Source organism: Myotis myotis, unplaced genomic scaffold (genome assembly GCF_014108235.1).
Source record: "Myotis myotis isolate mMyoMyo1 unplaced genomic scaffold, mMyoMyo1.p scaffold_m19_p_9, whole genome shotgun sequence".
Taxonomy (NCBI): Eukaryota; Metazoa; Chordata; class Mammalia; order Chiroptera; family Vespertilionidae; genus Myotis; species Myotis myotis.
In genome coordinates, this window is record NW_023416401.1 from 91,339,059 (window position 1) to 91,358,042 (window position 18,984).

An 18,984-nucleotide genomic window follows, 5' to 3' on the forward strand; every position below is an offset into this window, starting at 1 on the left:
TACTGACATGTTATCAATATTTACTTGGGTAATATCTACTTTTACTGTGAATCCTTTAAAAACATCTTTGGATGAATGCTGACATTTCCAAGAACAACCAAGAAAATACAAAAGATATCCAATTCTTGATACATCAGATATACTAAGATAGAAGCGTTTATTTTATAGGTATACTGGTATTGGCTTTAAAAAACCCTAAACACTGGTAAGGGCTTAAAAATATATATCTATATTCAATGACTGAGATGAGAGCTCTTATTTGCTAAATGACAGACATTAGCAATGTCATCTCCCTTGATTTGTTTTGTTCTTTCCTGACAGTTGTCATAGATCTAATTTGTAGACTCAATCAGGAACTAAAATTTCCCATTGAAAATGTTAAACATTTTAGATAACCGTGAAACTAGGTTATTTTTATTTCTTGCCATCCTGGGAATATTCCTTTTGTGTGTGTAGGGTTGGCTTTTTTTAATGAACACTTTTTTTTAAAGAAAAGGACACTTGAAAGTTATCCTGAAACTTCAATCTGAAATGTCTTACATTAAGAATTTCTTGAATGTTGTGTATATATTTTAAAAAGCACTTTGTGAAATAGTTTGTACATTTATTTCCTTATTTATACATGATTTTTGGTGTTAATATATTTAAGGAGTTAAATAACAGAATGTTTATTTAATGCAGGGGTGGGGAACCTCTGGCCCGAGGGCTGTATAAAGTCCGAGAAATCATTTGGTCTGGCCCTGCCAAGGCCATTAGGGATGAGTTAATTAAATGTTTGACCAAATATAGCAGGCTAATTTTTAAGTTGATAATTTTGCATGGCCTGTGAATGATGTTATAAATACCCAACGGCCATTGGCAGGACAACGGTTCCCACCCGATTTAATGTGTTGTCCGTGTTTATGTGACATTGTAGGGAAAAAGTGATGCCAGCACTTCGTTGTTGTTAGCTGTGTAATACTTTCTCTTCTGTGATATGAATGTCTGCAAAAGCTTAGGCTAAGATGAACTGTTTGTGCAGTGTGATGGGTGGCGCTGTTTTTAGGACCACTTCTACAGGTCAGTGAGATGCAGCCGAAGACTTGGAAATGGGTGCTCATCCTGCCTCCTGTTGTCCCTGACACCCAGCAGGTCTCAAACTTGGAAAGTGATCACAATTTTCAGAAGTGCCAACAAATTCATATTGGTGTGCAAAAGCTCAGCGCCCACTGGGGTTTGTTCTGGAACCACAGGTGTGGAAAGTACTTAGAACTCGTGCGGAGGATCAGGGGAATCAGGGCAGGGTGTGCATGGTCGCCAGGACCTCCGGGGAAGCCTAAGGGGCCCGAGTTTGCCAGCATATACTAGTATGTGTTTGAATATTGGGCACCCACTCAGAATTGCACAAATGGAAGACCATTTTCATTTACATTTAAACATTTTTAGCCATTACTTCATTTCTAATTGAACAGGTCAAACTCATCTGTGAGCACAGGACTTTTATTTTGGAGATCATCTTCATTGTGTGTTTTTTTTCCAGCCGGTGGAGTTTGGCGTATAAATTGTTTATGCTTTTGGTGTAATTAATAAACTGGTTCTTCAAAAGTCACTCTAAAAAGTGAGTGTTCGTGACGTTAATGGGATGCTCATGACTTGTCCCCGGACCCAGGTGTCTGCCTCCAAGTTGAGTCAGCCTCCTGGGAAACCTGTTACCGGGGTAGTGTCCAGCGGGCCACCTCGGGCAGGCTCTCCTCCCGCATAGTCTGACGACCCACGGGGGCGGGGAGCTGACCCCCAGGACTCCCGCACTGTCCGCTACCCCGCGCGGACCCCCTCGCTGGGAGCTCCGGCCAGAGTGAAGGTCAGGTATGTGACGGGGAGCGGCCGGTGAGGTCACCCGAGACCACACCCTGATCGAGGACGACGGAGGAGCCTTAGAGACAGGACGATGGAGCCGAGGGTCCTGCGAAGGGGCTCGGAGGCCGGAGGGAAACCGCGCGGGGAGGCGCTGCGCGTGCGCAGTCCGGGCCGGTCCCCGGAAGTAGTTCGCCGCGGCAGTGGCCCCGGAAGTGATGAGCCTTTCCGAGTAGGTGAGTGCGGGCGCGGAGGCCGCTGCCTCGGGAGGCCCAGGTCGGGGAGGAGGGAGGAGGCCGTAAGCGGGGACAGCGGCGCCGACCAGGCGACCCTCCGCCCCCGTCCTGTGTGTAGCGGACAGTCGCCGCGGGCGTGAGCGCGGGCACCTGGGAAGCCGGCCCGGGAGCCCGGCAGTGCGCCTTCCGCGGGGCCCTGCGAACCGCCCCCAGCTCCTCCCGGACCCGCGTTCATGCACCCAGTTTGAGGAGCTCAGATACTCCCTTTGACGCACGGACCAAATACTAAACATTGTCTTCCGGATGCTTCTTTATAACTGTTAGTGGCACAGGACAGCGCTAGCACACACCGGTTTTTATGAACTTTTCATTGAAGTGTTACTGCCAGTGCAGCCCTCGACCGCTGGGTGGTTTTCCAGTGAACTCGCTCACACGGCTGCCGTTTGCAGGGAGGCGAGTTTACTAGGTCCGCTCTGTGCTCGCCGGTCGGTCGGCAGGCGAGGACGGGCGTCCCAGAGGGTGCCTTTGTTTTGTGAAGGCGAGGACCCCGCGGAAAGGAGGTAGGGGAGGCAGAATGCGATTCTTCTAAATGCAAGTTTGGTCACAGATCTGTTTAAGCAAAGAGAACACAGCCAACGTTAAGAAGCAGAACGCTGGCCCCTTTGAAGTTAACTTTGGGAAGTGGTTGTGTGTGCACACTTTACTTGGAAGATTCCTGCTGGGAGGCCAGAGGACACTGTGACTTGGGCAAGCTGCTTCACCTCGCCCCAGCCTCCCCTGCTCTAAAATTGGCATAAAAAATGTCAGGGTCAGGAATCATGGCCCCACCACATAGGAGAATTTAAGGAGGGTTTCTGAAGGGAGAGTGAGGAAACCGTAGAGGTGGTGTTTTAACCTGGAGGGGTGACATTGGAGTGGCTTCCACCCCTAGACACCAAGGCACAAGGGGAGGGGCAGTTACAGAAGACAGCGGTGCCATCTAGGGATGGAGCGGGGCAGGGAAGTCACCCTCCTGGCCTCCTGCTCCTCCAGTCTCTGCCAGAGATCGGGAGCCCAGGGGCAGGGCCTCAAAGCAGCAGGACACCCATGTACACTACTGCCCGCTCATACAGTTATTGTAAGGAATAAATATAAAAGTTTCCGTACAAGGTCAGGCAGAGGTTCCTGGCAATAATAACTCCCATGGCCCAGTAGAACTGAACTTCACACTTTAGGGAACAAAGTAGCTATATCTGAAGCGTAGCCCTTGCCGTGTGACTCTCCAGTCTTTATTTAAAAAAAAAGAAATGGTTTTTGGGTTTATTCATTTCAGGGAGAGGGAGAGAGGGATAAAAAGAAACATCAATGATGGGGGGAAATCAGCTACCTCCTGCACACCCTTTACTGGGCTTGAGCCTGCAACCCGGGCCTGTGCCCTGACCAGGAATGGTCATGGGTCGACAGTCACTGAGCCACACCGGCTGGGCTCTCGAGTCTTTCTAAAGCCCCATCCTGGAATCAAAGTTCATCCAACTTGGACCAGGGCTTTTGTACGCACAGTCTCATCTTTTGTACTCTGCTCACCTGGCCAGGTAAACGTGTTGAGGCGGACACGTTCCCATCTGTGCTGTCCAGTTTGGTGCCCACTGGCCACATGTGGCCGTGAGTGCTTGGAATGTGGCTTGCATTTGAGTTTTTACATTTTCAAGTTTTTTAATTGATTTAAATTTAGTAGCCACATGTGGCCAATGGGTAGCTTATTGGACTGCACAGTTACAGCATTAAAAGGAAAATGAAGACCAAGTAACAGTGTGAGACACAGCTGAATGGTTCACCTGGCAGGTATGGTTCAGTGGGTTTTCCAAACAGAGATCGAAGGGCTGAAGAGGGAATGTATTCCAAGTTAGGCCAGGTGGGCGGCCAGGTTTCTGGTTGGCTTTGTCACTGTTCACCTTCTCTGCAGTCCATCTTCAGGTTTCATGTTGCCAGGGCGGGGAGCCTGGTTTCTGCCACCTCGGCACAGACGGCATCGCTTGCCAGCGGGCTTAGCTGCATGCAGTGCTGGTGATCGGTGAGTTGTTTTTTCCTTTAACAACCTGTTTTCGTACTCCAGCCTGTCCCATCTCACAGCGGCACGGCCTTGGGTAGGTCATTTACCTTGTCTCAGTTTCCTCATTTTCTTTACAGAATTGTTATGAGGACTAGATGGCCTAATTCCTGAGCGATGCCAAGGGTAGAATGCTGCAGAGAGTGAGGCAGGGGTTTCGAATGTTTATCATTGAACTGATGTCCGGGAACTTTTTGTAACTAGTGTTACTGCCAATGCAGTTGTTTGCTGCTTGTATATAAGAATACAATTGAGGGTGGGGCGGGGTCTCAGGGAATCAAAAAAAAAAAATACAATTGATTTTTGTGTGTTAATCTTGTAACCTGCAACCTTGCTTGGTTCATTTATTAATTCTAATCAGGTTTTGTAGATTTCTATGGAAACAATCAGGCCTTCTATATTTTGCCTTTACTTTTTTAAAAAAAATTTCTTTATTGCAGCCCTGGCTGGTGTGACTCAGTCATTTGAGTGTCATCCTGTGCACTGAGAGGTCCCCGGTTGATTCCTGGTCAGGGCACATGCTGGGGTGTGGCTTGATCCCCAGTAGGGGGCGTACAGGAGGCAGCCAACTGATGTTTCTCTCTCATCAATGTTTCCTTCTCTTTATAAAATCAATAAAAAAAATATTTTTTAAAAAGAAATTCCTTTAAAAAAATTCTTTATCACAGTGTCTAAAAGACAGTGTTGCACAGAAGGCGTAGGCAAGGGCAGCCTCCAGTCTTTCTGCAGTCAGTGTGGTGTTGGCTGTGGCCTGTCAGTTTGACAGTGTCCCCTTCCCTTCCCAGTGACATTTCATTTCCCTGCACAGGAGTAGGTGCGGCCTTTGCCAGGTGTGTGACAGCCAGTGTGGGATGCCGCTGCTGATGGCGCCTCGCGTCCCAGCGTCACCCTGCCTGGTCCTGCAGTGTGATGTGCAGGACGCAGTTGGACACGACGTTGTTGGGATTGTTTGCCTCTGTGTTCATGACCATTTCCTTTCCCGTCATGTCAGCTGGGTATTGGGGCTTCTCTGGCCTCATGACATGGTTTGGGTGTAGTCTCACGTCTTCCGTTTTCCGAGAAGGTTCATGTGAGACTGCTGTTGCTACTTCTGGGATGTTTGATGGAATTTACCGGTAAAGCAGCCTGAGTCTGGCGTTTTCTTATGGGGAATGTTCTTTAATAACAAATTCAACTCCTTTAGTAGTTACGGGTGATTGACATTTTCTGTTTCTTTTTTTTGGATTTTTTATTTAAAATTTATTTTTATTTTTTTTAAATTAAATCTTTATTGTTCAGATTATTACATTTGTTCCTCTTTTTTCCCCCCATAACTCCCCTCCTCCCAGTTCCCGCCCCACCCTCCGCCCTCACTCCCCACCCACTGTCCTCATCCATAGGTGCACGATTATTGTCCAGTCTCTTCCCGCATCTCCCACACCCCTTTCCCCCCCAAGAATAGTCAGTCCATTCCCTTTCTATGTCCCTGATTCTATTATAATCACCAGTTCATTCTGTTCATCAGATTATTTATTCACTTGATTCTTAGATTCACTTGTTGATAGATCATATTTGTTGTTCATAATTTGTATCTTTACCTTTTTCTTCTTCTTCCTCTTCTTAAAGGATACCTTTCAGCATTTCATATAATCCTGGTTTGGTGGTGATGAACTCCTTTAGCTTTTCCTTATCTGTGAAGCTCTTTATCTGACCTTCAATTCTGAATGATAGCTTTGCTGGATAAAGTAATCTTGGTTGTAGGTTCTTGGTATTCATCACTTTGAATATTTCTTGCCACTCCCTTCTGGCCTGCAAAGTTTCTGTTGAGAAATCAGCTGACAGTCATATGGGTATTCCCTTGTAGGTAACTGAGTTTCTTTCTCTTGCTGCTTTTAAGATTCTCTCTTTGTCTTTTGCTCTTGGCATTTTAATTATGATGTGTCTTGGTGTGGTCCTCTTTGGATTTCTTTTGTTTGGGGTTCTCTGCGCTTCTTGGACCTGTAAGTCTATTTCTTTCACCAGGTGGGGAAGTTTTCTGTCATTATTTCTTCAAATAGGTTTTCAATATCTTGCTCTCTCTCATCTTCTGGCACCCCTATAATTCTGATGTTGGTACGCTTGAAGCTGTCCCAGAGGCTCCTTACACTATCTTCGTATTTTTGGATTCTTTTTTCATTTTGCTTTTCCGGTTGGGTGTTTTTTGCTTCTTCGTATTTCAAATCTTTGACTTGATTCTTGCGCTCCTCTGGTCTGCTGTTGGGTGTCTGTATAATATTCTTTATTTCAGTCAGTGTATGCTTAATTTCTAGTTGGTCCTTTATCACAACATCGAGGGTCCCATTAGATTTCTTGAGGATCTCACTACATTTATCGGCAGTTTTTAGAAAATTATTGAAAGACCTTAAAAGTGTGGTTTTGAGCTCTATATCTTCCATTTCTGACATCTGCGTCCTGTTTCTTTGTCTCTGCATTTTTTATGCTTTCTTGGTGCAACCCCTAGTGGTCTTTATGCGCAGTCTTGTTGTAGTTAAGCCTAGATTGTTGTAGGTAATCCTGTTTCTTCTCTGTTTTCTTTGTGGGTTTTTTTTTCTTTTTTGTTTTGTTTTTATTTCTTCTTCTGTCTTTGTGGTAAGGTGCATTTTTCAGGAACTTGCTGAGTTTGAGACACAAGTGGTTCCTTGGTGTTCTCTTGCCCTTTGATGCCTGTAGGGCTCATGCGGGTGACCCCTTTTTGTTGTTGTTAATCCTCACTCGAAAATATTATTTTTTCCATTGATTTTTAGGGAGAGTGGAAGGGAGGGAGAGAGGGAGGGAGGGAGGAAGAAAAACATCAATGTGAGAGAGACACATTGATTGGTTGCCTCCGCAGGAGATCAAACCTGCAACCCAGGTATGTGCCCTGCCCTTGACCCGGAATCAAACCCGAGACTCTTTGATGCGCAGGCTGATGCTCTAATCCAGCGGTTCTCAACCTGTGGGTCGAACAACCCTTTCACAGGGGTCCGCTAAGACCATCAGAAAACACATATATGCCGAAACCGGTTTGGCTCGGTGGATAGAGCATCGGCGTGCGGACTGAAAGGTCCCGGGTTCGATTCTGGTCAAGGGCATGTACCTGGGTTGCAGGCACATCCCCGGTGGGAGATGTGCAGGAGGCAGCTGATCGATGTTTCTCTCTCTCATCAATGTTTCTAACTCTCTATCCCTCTCCCTTCCTCTCTGTAAAAAGTCAATAAAATATATTTTTTTAAAAAAAGAAAGAAAACACATATATAATTACATATTGTTTTTGTGATTAGTCACTATGCTTTAATTATGTTCAATTTGTAACAATGAAATTGGGGGTCCCCACGACATGAGGACCTGCATTAAAGGGTCGTGGCATCAGGAAGGTTGAGAACCACTGCTCTAATCATTTAACCACACCGGCCAGGGCTCGGTGACATTTTGTATGTTCCTGGCCTTGTGGTTTGTGTCCTCTTACTTCCTTGATCCCTCTGGCATCCGGGGTTTGTCCACTCTGCATATGTGTGTGTGTGTGTGTGTGTGTGATTTTTTAAAATATATTTTATAGATTTTTTACAGAGAGGAAGGGAAAGGATAGAGAATTAGGAACATCGATGAGAGAGAAACATCGATCAGCTGCCTCTTGCACACCCCCTACTGGGGATGTGCCCACAACCAAGGCACATGCCCTTGACTGGAATCGAACCTGGGACCCTTCAGTCTGCAGGCCGATGCTCTAACCACTGCTCAGTGGTTAGGGCAACTCTGCTTATATTTTATTTATTTATTTTTATTGTTTATTTTAGTGTGTGTGTGTGTGTGTGTGTGTGTGTGTGTGTTAATCCTCACCCGAGGATATTTTTCCATTGATTTTTTTAAATATATATTTTTATTGATTTGAGAGAGGAAGGAAGAGGGAGAGAGATAGAAACATCAATGAGAATCATTGATCTGCTGCCTCCTGCGTACTCCCTCCTGGGGATCGAGTCCGCAACCTGGGCATGTGCCCTTGACTGGAATCCAACTAGGGACCCTTCAGTCCCTACACTGGCCTACACTCTATCCACTGAACCAAACTGCCTAGGGCTAGTGTTTATTGTTTACTAGAGGCCTGATGCATGAAATTGGTGCAAGAGTAGGCCTTCCTTCCCCCAGCTGTCAGCGCCAGCTTCCCTCTGGCACCCGGGACCCAGGCTTCCCTCCAGCACCTGGGATCCAACCTGGGCTTCCCTCCGGCCGCCAGCAGGCACCCGGGACTCAGGCCCTCCCTCACAGCCCTGGCTTCATTGGGAAGGTCATCTGGAAGAGTGGCCAGTCTAATTAGCATATTACGCTTTTATTATTATAGAAGATTAGGTTTCACACCATTAAGTCATTTAATCCTCACAATCCTACAAGGTTAAGTACCAGTTATCCCCATTTTACAAAAAACTGAAGCACAAGCAAATAATTCCATCAGTTGTTGAGCTGGGCATCAATCTTAGTTTCATAGGGCCACCGTGACAAAGAACCAGACGTTTATTCTCTCACAGTCTGGGTGCCAGAAGGCCAAAGTCAAGGTGTCCTCAGGGCCATGCTCCCTTTAAGACTCTGGGTCGAGCCTTGTCCGGGGTTGCAGCAGCCATTCCTGGTGCTCCTTGTCTCACAGCTGACCCGCTCCAGTCTGCCTCCCTCACCACAGGGCCATCTTCTCACATGCGGTTTTCCATGTGTGTTTTCAACAGGCCAGCCAGGGCTGCCGTACGTTTTCCGTTGTCAGTTTTCTGTTTCATTTGTTTCTGGTTTTTATTATTTCTTTCCTTCTGTTTACTTTGTTTTTTTCTTTCTTGTTTCTGGACTTGGAACCTTACATCACTAATTTTAGACCTTTCTTCAATTACTAAGAGAAGCATTTACAGCTATGGTGGTTGCCCACTTAACCACAGTTTACTTTCCAAGGTTTCAGTTACCCGAGGTCAGCTGACATTCAGAAATGTTAACTGGAGGCCTGGTCAGTGTTGCTCAGTGGGTAAGCATCGATCCAGGAACCAAGCGGTCATTGGTTCCACTCCTGGTCCAGACACATGCCCATGTTGCGGACTTGATCCCCCAGTAGGGGGTGTGCACGAGGCAGCCAATCCATGATGTTTCTGTCTCATCGATGTTTCTCTCTTTCTATCCGTCTCTCTCTAAAAATCAATAAGAACATGTTGTTTAAAAATAGAGTTGGTTCTCTTTTTTTGTTTTTTTCAAGAATATTTATTGATTTTTTACAGAGAGTAAGGGAGAGAAATAAAGAGTTAGAAACATCGATGAGAGAGAAACATTGATCAGCTGCCTCCTGCACATCTCCCACTGGGGATGTGCCCGCAACCCAGGTATATGCCCTTGGCCGGAATCGAACCTGGGACCTCTCAGTCCACAGGCCGACGCTCTATCCACTGAGCCAAACCGGTTTCAGCAGAGTTGGTTCTCTTTAAAAAAAAAAAAATGTTGCCTGGACAGTGTGGCTCAGTGATTGAGTGTCAACCTAGGGGGCGTGCAGGAGACAGCTGATCAGTGGTTCTCATCGTTGATGTTTCTATCTCCCTCTCCCTTACTCTTTGGAATTAATAAAAATAGAAATTTTAAAAAGAAATGTTAAATGGAAAATTTCAGAAATAAACAATTCATAAGTTTTAAATTACACCCTGTTCTTAGCAGCGTGATGGGGTTTTTGCTGCTGTTCCTTTCTGTCCCGCCCCTTCGTCTAGGTCTCCGCTCCCCGTTAGTCACTCAGTAGCCCCTTGGTTATCACACAGACACAGAGACACCACCAGACACCACGTCACATGGCCTTACCGCATTTTGTTACAATGGCTCTATTTGATCATTATTGTTGTTAATCCTGTACTGTGTCTGATTTATTAATTGAACTTTATCATAGGCATATGTGTGTGTGTGTGTGTGTGTGTGTGTGTGTATGAAGAAACATAGTGTCTATAGGGTTTGGCACTACCCAAGGATTCAGGTCCTGGCCTGTGTCCCATGGATGGGGAGGAGGGACTGTAGCGTGCCCTCTGAGACCACATTACCTGCATCCCATAAACTTTGGATGATCACTTGGGTCAAAATATTTTGATTTTGATTTCTTCTACCTATTGGCTTAGTTAGAAGAGCTGTTTCATCTTCAGTTTGACATTTAAACTGCACAAGATAATAGCGCAGCGTTTGTGTAAATGGTGCTTTAATTTTTTTCAGGAATTTTTATTTTGGGCTTCGATTTCCTGTCATAGTTTCATTTAGCAGATACTTGGTATTCGATGGGGGGAGTGTTTCTAGGGTCAAGAGAGGTTTAATGACAAACCCTGTCTACACAAACCTGGCCCCAGGTAGTCTGTAGCTCTTCATGACTCAGAGTCCAGCATGGCAAGTGACAGGAGAAAGTCATAGTCTGCAGTTTACTTATTTGTTCCAAAAGCATCCATGAGATTTTAGTTTGTTTGAAGTTCACGTGTAAACCAGGGGCCTTATTTTGCCAATTTGACTTTTGTTAGGGAGCCATGATGCCTGGGAGGCTGTTCTCCGCAGGATCGCGGAGCGCGTTGGAGGGCCTGGGGCGCTGGACTCTGGCCCCACAGGCAGCCCTGGGCCGGCTCCTGCAGTGCACTGCCCCCCGGCTGCTCTCGCTCAGCTGTGTGGACTGTGCCAAGGAACCCTCCAGAAAGAAACTGCTCTCCGAGAAGAAACTGGTGAGACTTCTGACCGGGAAGGAACTGATCTGAAGTTTCCCTCTCACAGGCTTTGTTGTGAGTTCTCGTTGTCGTGTCTCCATCTGTCCTGATTATATGATTGAAGGGACACAGGTAGGACTTGAAGATGATGAAATGAAACTTACCATGTAAAACACGAGTGAGAAAAAAACAAACATGAGTGTGCTTTAATTCAAGGACAGCCCCACCTCATTTCCTCCCAAGCGGGGCTCCAGGTCAGAACTTCCTTGGAGAAGCGCCAGTGCTCAGAGCAGTGTCCGTAGCACTGTCTTTGCCCAGCGGAGAAAATGGAGCCAGGCTTCACCTCCACGTGCTCGTCAGTGTGTATATTTTTATTGATGTCAGTAAGGGAGAGGGAAAGAGAGAGAGAAACATCAGTGATGAGAGAGAATCATTGATTGGCTGCCTCCTGCATGCCCCCCCCCCCCACTGGAGATCGAGTCCACAACACGGGTATGTGCCCTGACTGGGAATTGAACCATGACCTCCTGGTTCATAGATCAACGCTCAACCACTGAGCCACGGCACCTAGGCATCCATTGGATGGGTTTTGGATGTTGGCATACAGCAAAATTATATGCCAAGTTTTTAAAATAGTAATTCATGGTTGGTGGTGCCAAAAATTCTGAAAATATTTGTGCTTTCTTAAAACAACAGTCTGTGTATCAGGTGGAGGGGCAGATGTCCTGGGTCTGATGGAGGGCCAGGTGCTGGCCAGTCTGTCTCTGCACACAGCGCAGGAAGCAGGTGACTCCCAGGACAGGATGGCCTGCTGGGTGGCACCTTGGTGCCTCGCCCTGGCTTCTTGGGTAGCTGAACTTGTTGTTGGAGCCAGTAGCTATTCAACAGTCCCCTGCTTGGTTTCAGTTCTTTAGCTGGAACTGAAGAGACCTGGAGAGACATTCACCCTCCCATAGGAGCTCTCTCTGCATCGCTGAGTTTACAAATGAGCCCTATTCAGGCAGCCAAGGAGATGCCCTTCAGTGATGTGTTTCTGTTTGAAAGCTGAGGCGACGCTTTGTTTCAGGAATATTTTCTAAATCTGTTTCCTCAAGTTGGGCATGTTGAGTCTGTCGTTGAGTATGTTGTCCTCACTCTGCATGTCTGTGGGAACTGTTTCCTCACTCTGCACGTCTGCTGGGAACTGTTCTTACATTTGCATTTTAGGAGAGATTAGTGATAGTAGCATCATTGACTCTAATTTTAAAGCACGTAGGTAAGAAAGGTGCTCCAGGGGCTGCTTGGTTCGAGGATTGCAGCATTCGTGATGAACCGGGTCTGTGCTCTCTGCAGAAAAGGCATTTTGTGGACCATCGCCGGGTGCTTGTCCGAGGGGGACGCGGAGGTGACGGGGTGAGCTGCTTCCACAGTGAGCCCCGGAAGGAGTTTGGGGGTCCCGATGGTGGCGATGGAGGCAACGGTGGCCACATCATCCTGAGAGGCAGGTGCTCTGAGGGGCAGCTTGGGCAGGACCACTGTGTCTGCACATGTTGGGGCAGAAAGTTTCCACCTTCTCATCCTGACAGGAATTTGAATTCAGAAGTTGATTTATGGGCATCATTTTTGTTAAATTATGTGAATGTTTACATTTAAATAATGCACCAAAACCCAACTTTGATAGTGGGTTTTAAAAAGAATTTCAGGTGCACAGAGATATCTTACTATCAGGAAACCTAACATTATAGTACGACAGTCAGAGGATAAATGTATGCTACCATCTAGGTAAGTGCTGGTGGGAGGGTATTGATTAGTCAGCACATTTTTAGCACTGGAAACTTAGTAAATATCAGAACAATAAAATGTAACTACTTTTAAATTGGAAACATTCCCAACTAATAAAGTGTAGCTATTTAAAAATTGATAACATTGTGGGTAATTTTGAATTTTTCAGAAATTGTAGTACTTTTTTGAAAGAAGATAAGAATTTATAGCTTTTTAAAATATCACTTTGCTACTTTAGTAATTTCTGTTCTGGCTTTGTTCTGTTTCCATGTGCATTCCTAATGTTCCGGAACTAGACTAAAGAAAGTTAACAATATGCAGCCAATTTTGTTTTTTTTTTAAAGTAGACTTGTATTTTATCTATTTTTTTAATTGTTAGCACTATTGTTATGGAGACTTTATTTTTAGTTATTATTTTTTAATCCTCACCCAAGGATATTTTTCCATTGATTTTTTAAAATATATATATTTGTATTGATTTCAGAGAGGAAGGGAGAGGGAGAAAGAGATAGAAACATCAATGATGAGATTCATTGATCGGCTGCCTCCTGCACACCCCCTATTGGGGATGGAGCCTGCAACCCAGGCATATGCCCTTGACCAGAATCGAACCCAGGACCCTTGAGTCCGCAGGCCGATGCTTTATTCACTGAGCCAAACCGGCTAGGTCTTTTCCATTGATTTTTAGAGAGAGGGAAAGACAGAAATATTTATTGATGTGAGAGACGCACATCAATTGGTTGCCTCCTGCACAAGCCCCAATCAGGGCCCAGTGGGGGAGGAACCAGCAACCGAGATACGTGCCCTTGACTGGAATCGAACCTGGGACCCTTTGGTCCACAGGTCAACGCTCTATCCACTGAGCCAAACCAGCGAGGGCCCTATTTTGTTTTTAACACAAAGGAACATGAAGGTTCTCTCTTTTAGTTGACCGACAACTCAAGTCACTGTCCTCGGTCCTGTCCCAGTACCAGGGCTTTGATGGAGAAGACGGTGGCAGGAAAAACTGCTTCGGGCGAAGTGGCGCTCTCCTCTACGTCCCGGTAAGCTCCATCTGCAGAGCATGCCCTCCCCAAGTGCAGACCTTCAGGCTCCTCAGGTTCCCAGCTGTGGTCCGCAGGGGCCCATGGCCTGAACCACACAGCCATCTCCCACAGAGCAAACCCCAGCCTGGACTTCGTACTGATTTTTATACCATGTGCCGTATGACCTGTTGAAAAAGTCACAAAATCGCCCTGGCAGGATTTGCTCGGTGGTTAGAGCATTGGCCTGAGGACTAAAGGGTTGCGGGTTCGATTGCTGGTCAAGGGCATGTACCTTGGTTGCAGGTTCAGTCCCTGGCCCCAGTTGGGGCTCGAGCAGGAGGCTACCAATCTATGTGTCTTCCCCACATCAATATTTCTCTTCCTTTCTCTCTCTCTCTTTCCCTCCCTTCCTCCCTCCCTCCCTCCCTCCCTCCCTCCCTCCCTCCCTCCCTCCCTCCCCTCCACCCCCTGTCCCTTCCACTCTCTAAAAATCAATGGAAAAAGATATCCTCACTCCTCTGGTGATATTTTTTTTTAAGTCTCAAAATCATTACATTTTACAAAAAGGGAACCCACAGGTCCCCAGTCTGTCTCGCCTTGGACCAGGAGCCACCCGCTGTCCCCACTCTCTCGGGCCCTCTGAGCACGCTGTCAGCTCAGCGTTTCTGCTGCATCCGCTCACCTCATGGGTAGACACACGGTTTGAAAAGCCGTGTGCACAGTTCCTAGGGGTGCCGCCAGCCCCGTGAAATCCTTGGAGGGCTGGGACCTGTCTCCGGGAACTGGGTGGCTCTGGAGGGGCTCCTCGCTGGGTCCCGCCCTGCACCCCCTCCCAAACAGAAAGCACCTGGTCTGGCCATTGTCTTTCTGCTCCCCGACAAATGCTTCGTTATTTTTCAGGTCCCCATGGGCACGTTAGTAAAGGAGGGAAACAAAGTTGTGGCTGACCTCTCACACCCCGGGGATGAGTATGTGGCCGCTCTGGGCGGGGCAGGAGGAAAGGGCAACCGCTTTTTCCTGGCCAACGATAACCGCGCGCCCGTCACCTGCACCTCCGGGGAGCCTGGGCAGGAGCGGGAACTCTTCCTGGAGCTCAAGACCATGGCCCACGCTGGCATGGTGGGTATCCCTGAGCCCCAGTGGGAGGAGCGGGTGCTTTGCACACTGAGCTGTGGAAAAGTGGTTTCTAGTGGATGGGGTATGCCACCAGGCTGCAGGAGAGGGGCAACTCACCCCAGTTGGCATCCTGTGACCTTGAACAGGGGCTATGCCCTCACCTGTGTGGTTCCCAATCCTGAGATTCACCCCGATCTCGGTCTATCCCAGGTGGAGGAAATGGTAGCACATCCCCCTGTTTTGCAGGTCGGATTCCCCAATGCAGGCAAGTCCTCGCTTCTCCGGGCCATTTCAAATGCAAAGCCCGCCGTGGCTGCCTACCCGTTCACGACCTTGAATCCTCACGTGGGCATTGTGCACTATGAGGACCACCAGCAAGTAGCAGGTAGACCTCCCGAAGGTGGGGGCTGTGAGGTGGGTCGTTCGGAACCGTTAGCAAGCAGCTTTCTGCCTGAAAAGCAGCATCATTTTTCTTAAGTGAACAGTTGTGATTCTGTGGCCATTAGTTAGGGTTTACACTTTCATCCCACCCCATGCCGACGTCTGTGGGTGCAACCAGGAATTAGGATGGAAATTTCTGACCTGGGAAGGCTGTTCCTTCCTGCTGCCTCTACTCCCCTTCCTCTTGGGAACTCAGCAGTGCCAGTCCTGGAGCCTGCTGTGATTTTAAAGCTTTCCTGTTACCATTTTGAGATAAGGAAACTTTCCCCAGAAGATAACGTACCCATTAAAAATAGCAAGCCTGCTGGTAGGTAGCTCTGTTTCTATGGCACTTTCCATTCACCAGGTACTCTGTGATAATCAAATCTATCAGTAATCAAATTATTAATGGGTTACAGGAAGCAGGGTCCTCCTTTTAAAATCATTTTTGAAGCCAGAAAGACTGGAATGTGTAATTCCAGTGAATAAATGTTCCTTATTAGATGGATCTGTCACTGTGCCTGTCACCCAAATATTTCCAAGCGTCTTGTGAAACTCAAAGCTGAAATGCCTTCGTGGCAATTGGCCTGATGAGTCACCGAGACAGTAACTCGATCGACGTGGGTTTAAGGTGTTCCTTGAAAGGAAAGTCTTAGACCTCGGGGAACGGGCCGGAGTTGCCCGACCCCCTGCTCTGTCTCTGCAGTGGCCGACGTGCCAGGCATCATCCGAGGCGCGCACCAGAACCGAGGCCTGGGGTTGGCCTTCCTCAGACACATCGAGCGCTGCGGCTTCCTCCTGTTCGTGGTGGACCTGGCAGCGCCAGAGCCCTGGACCCAAGTCGAGGACCTGAAGTACGAGCTGGATAAGTACAAGCAAGGTCTGTCTGAGCGGCCCCATGTCGTCGTCGCCAATAAGATTGACCTCCCTCAGGCACGAGCCAACCTGCCCACGCTGCAGGCCCGCCTGGGCGAGAAGGCCATCGCCCTGTCGGCGGTCACAGGTGAGAACCTGGAGGAGCTGCTGCTGCGCATCAAGGAGCTGCATGATGAGCACGCGGCCGCCAACCTGGCGCAGGGCCGCCAGCCGCTCAGGTGGTAGCATGTGGCTCTTTGCGGTAGGAGCTACAGGTGGCACCTTCCCACTCAGCTCAGGCCACCTCTCAGGCCCCGGCAGCCTGCTCCCGGTGCTTCCTGCACCCTCAGCCTGCTCTCTGGCACCCTGAGAGGGGCTTGTCCCGGAGCTAGCCCCTGAGTAGTAGGAACCATGCGGCCCTGTGTGCAGGGAGCCAGCACAGCCGGATCCGAGCCAGAGGCACCTGTTCCTAAGTGCCAGCCCATACATGAGCAGCTGTCACGCTGGACCTGAGAGTCCTTGGCTGTCCCCACACCCTGCAGAGCGGCTGGGGACAGGCGCCATGCTCTGCTCGGATGCTGCCATCTGAGCACTGAGGCGCCTCCCCTGTTGTCCTCAGACTGCGCCAAGCTCTGGGCACTGAACATGGCATTGACTTCACGACTGAATGCACCCAATATCCGGCCGGAGACGCAGCTTCTAACGCTCATCTGTGCAGAGAGTTATTAGCTGATGGTGGCCGGGCTCCGAGAGGACATAGGCTGGGTCCCCCCTGCGCTGTCCCTGCAGGGATCAGAGAGACTGCTGGGCCTGCACCTTCCACCAGCCTATTGTCAGTGCAGAGAATCCGGGAGGCCAGGCCAGCTAGTCCATGGAGAGTCTGTCTCTGCCGAGTGGTGGCAGCTAAGAGGCTAGGTCAGGGGTGGGCAAACTTTTTGACTCGAGGGCCACAATGGGTTCTTAAACTGGACCGGAGGGCCGGAACAAAAGCATGGATGGAGTGTTTGTGTGAACTAATATAAATTCAAAGTAAACATCATTACATAAAAGGGTACGGTCTTTTTTTTTTTTAGTTTTATTCATTTCAAACGGGCCATAGTTTGCCCACGGCTGGGCTAGGTGCTCCATAAGCCGCCTGCCCACTGGTGCAGGGGGCCGGTGAGGGCGGCGCACTGCTGCTCACTCGCTCATCCACTAGCGCACTCTGCAGCCACTGTTTCCCCAAATAAAATCTAATGCTTCTGACCTGTCCCCGAGGGCCCTTCAGGGAGGACAGGAGGGGACAGGAGGAGTCAGGAGAAGGGGCCTGGGCCTAGGTGTCTTCTGCAAGTGGCAGTCAGCACTGAGAGGCTGTTCAGGAGCTCGAGTGCGCAGGAGGGCACGAGCCCTGTCCTCCCTGTCTGCACGCCAGGGCCCTGTGTTCTACAACCAGAGGTGGTGTCTGCGTTTGGCCGCTCGCTCAGGCCCACAGGCTTTCACAGGACACAGGGCCGTTGCCCAAGGCCTGTGTCTCGGTGGCTGCCCAGGGAGATGTGCCTTCCCTCCAGGAGCACGCCGAGGGCAGGGTCTCGCCCTGTTCCGGCTGTGTCCCTGCAGCCTCGGGACCCCGGGACCCCGCACAGAGAAGGCACGACAGCCGTCTTGGGAATGAAGGAGTGAATGGTGGCCTGTGTTAGCTATGTCCAGGTTTCCTTTACTTTGAAGGTATTTGTAACGGGCAAGTGGTGGGTGCCGAGTGCCTCACATCCTGTGCCACCGCCACTCCTGCCCCCTGCACCCCTCTGGCCATTTCTGTGAGTCATCTGTCCTGAGGCTGTTCAACTGTTTCTTCATTGCAGTCTGGGCACCTCCATCACATCTCATCCATGGAAAGGGACTTTGCTTTCTCACGTCTCCCTGCCCCTCGCCCCAGTGACCTGGGTCTGCATGTGAGGCTGGCCGTGTGCACAGTGGCGCAAGGCGCAGACCTGGTCCAGGAGCTGCCCTGCGTTTACTGGCCTCGTTTTCTCTGCCTCTGGGTACTGTCTCTGGCCACAGTGGCTGCCACCTGGTTGCCTCTCTGGAAGCAGGTCGGAGGATGGGGACCTAAGCTTCAGGATGCAGGGTTTCCTAAATTCCCGTTTCCAGCCTAATTTCCAGAGTTCCTGTGTCTAGGGGCAGGGCTCCCCAGGGGGCAGCAGCTGCCCTGTCCCCACCCCCCACAAGGTCCCCACCCTGCCCGCCCCTGGAAAGCTCTCTCAGTCCTCCCTTGCCCTTCGAGGAGGCTCATGCCTTCCTCATTCCTTTTCTGTTGTAGTGGGGCCTCAGCAGGAGCCGTGGGCACACAGGGTCGCAAGCGTCTGGGAAAACCAGGGGAGAGCATCATGCTCGCTCAGGACTAGAAATCTGTCTGGGAAAGCACCTCGGCTTCAGCAGATACAAGCAGGGCCAGCGGCACAGCTCTGCCTTCCCCTCCCGCTGGGCCACCTGCCCTGCCCTGCCCTGCCCTGCAGGATGCAGAAAGCCACTGCAGCCCTCATTGAGGCCTGGGCCTTGCCGCTCCCCTTGCCCTGCCTCCGGGGATGCCGGCCACTGAGATGAGGACCCTCAGGGTCACCAGGGAGAGGCCCGAGAGGAGCACTGCCTGCCCGCCTGCCCTCCTGGTCTCGGGAAGCTGAGGTTCTGCACGCTGAGCGGTCAGCCGGGGTGGGAAGAGGACAGAAGGCAGGGGGCTGCCCTCACTCCTGCAGCTCAGCTCCGAGCCGGGTTTGCTGGACTTTAAAGATTGCCCAGCAGTGACATTGCATTTAAAGATCATCAACCTGGTCCTGTTTAAATTTGGTGTGACTTTGGGGGTCACAGATGCCTTTTTAGTCCATTGCAGTTCCCAGTGTTACCCCTCCATCCTCTCATCCAAAGCCACCTTTCTTCCCTTCTCTCCTTTCTTTCTCTTTTGAACGACATTTTGTGCCTCTCAGATTTGTCTGACAAACTTC

The 18,984-nt window shown here is 49.2% G+C and overlaps 1 protein-coding gene across 4 annotated transcripts; it reads left to right on the plus strand.

Annotated features, from left to right (window-relative positions):
- The first annotated feature begins 1,734 nt into the window (after positions 1–1,734).
- Positions 1,735–17,038, plus strand: MTG2 (mitochondrial ribosome associated GTPase 2). 4 transcript variants are annotated; one of them, XM_036323618.1, is made up of 8 exons: positions 1,735–2,069; positions 4,012–4,119; positions 10,656–10,850; positions 12,165–12,312; positions 13,521–13,636; positions 14,519–14,737; positions 14,981–15,119; positions 15,861–17,038. In XM_036323618.1, the coding sequence occupies exons 3-8, from the start codon at positions 10,662–10,664 to the stop codon at positions 16,253–16,255; spliced, it is 1,206 nt and encodes a 401-aa protein (XP_036179511.1). In that variant the 5' UTR covers positions 1,735–2,069; positions 4,012–4,119; positions 10,656–10,661; the 3' UTR covers positions 16,256–17,038. The 4 variants fall into 4 exon arrangements, with proteins under 4 accessions (XP_036179511.1, XP_036179508.1, XP_036179512.1 ...); XM_036323615.1 differs by lacking the exon at positions 1,735–2,069 and adding an exon at positions 2,077–2,629; XM_036323616.1 differs by lacking the exon at positions 1,735–2,069 and adding an exon at positions 2,637–3,890.
- The last annotated feature ends 1,946 nt before the right edge of the window (positions 17,039–18,984 follow it).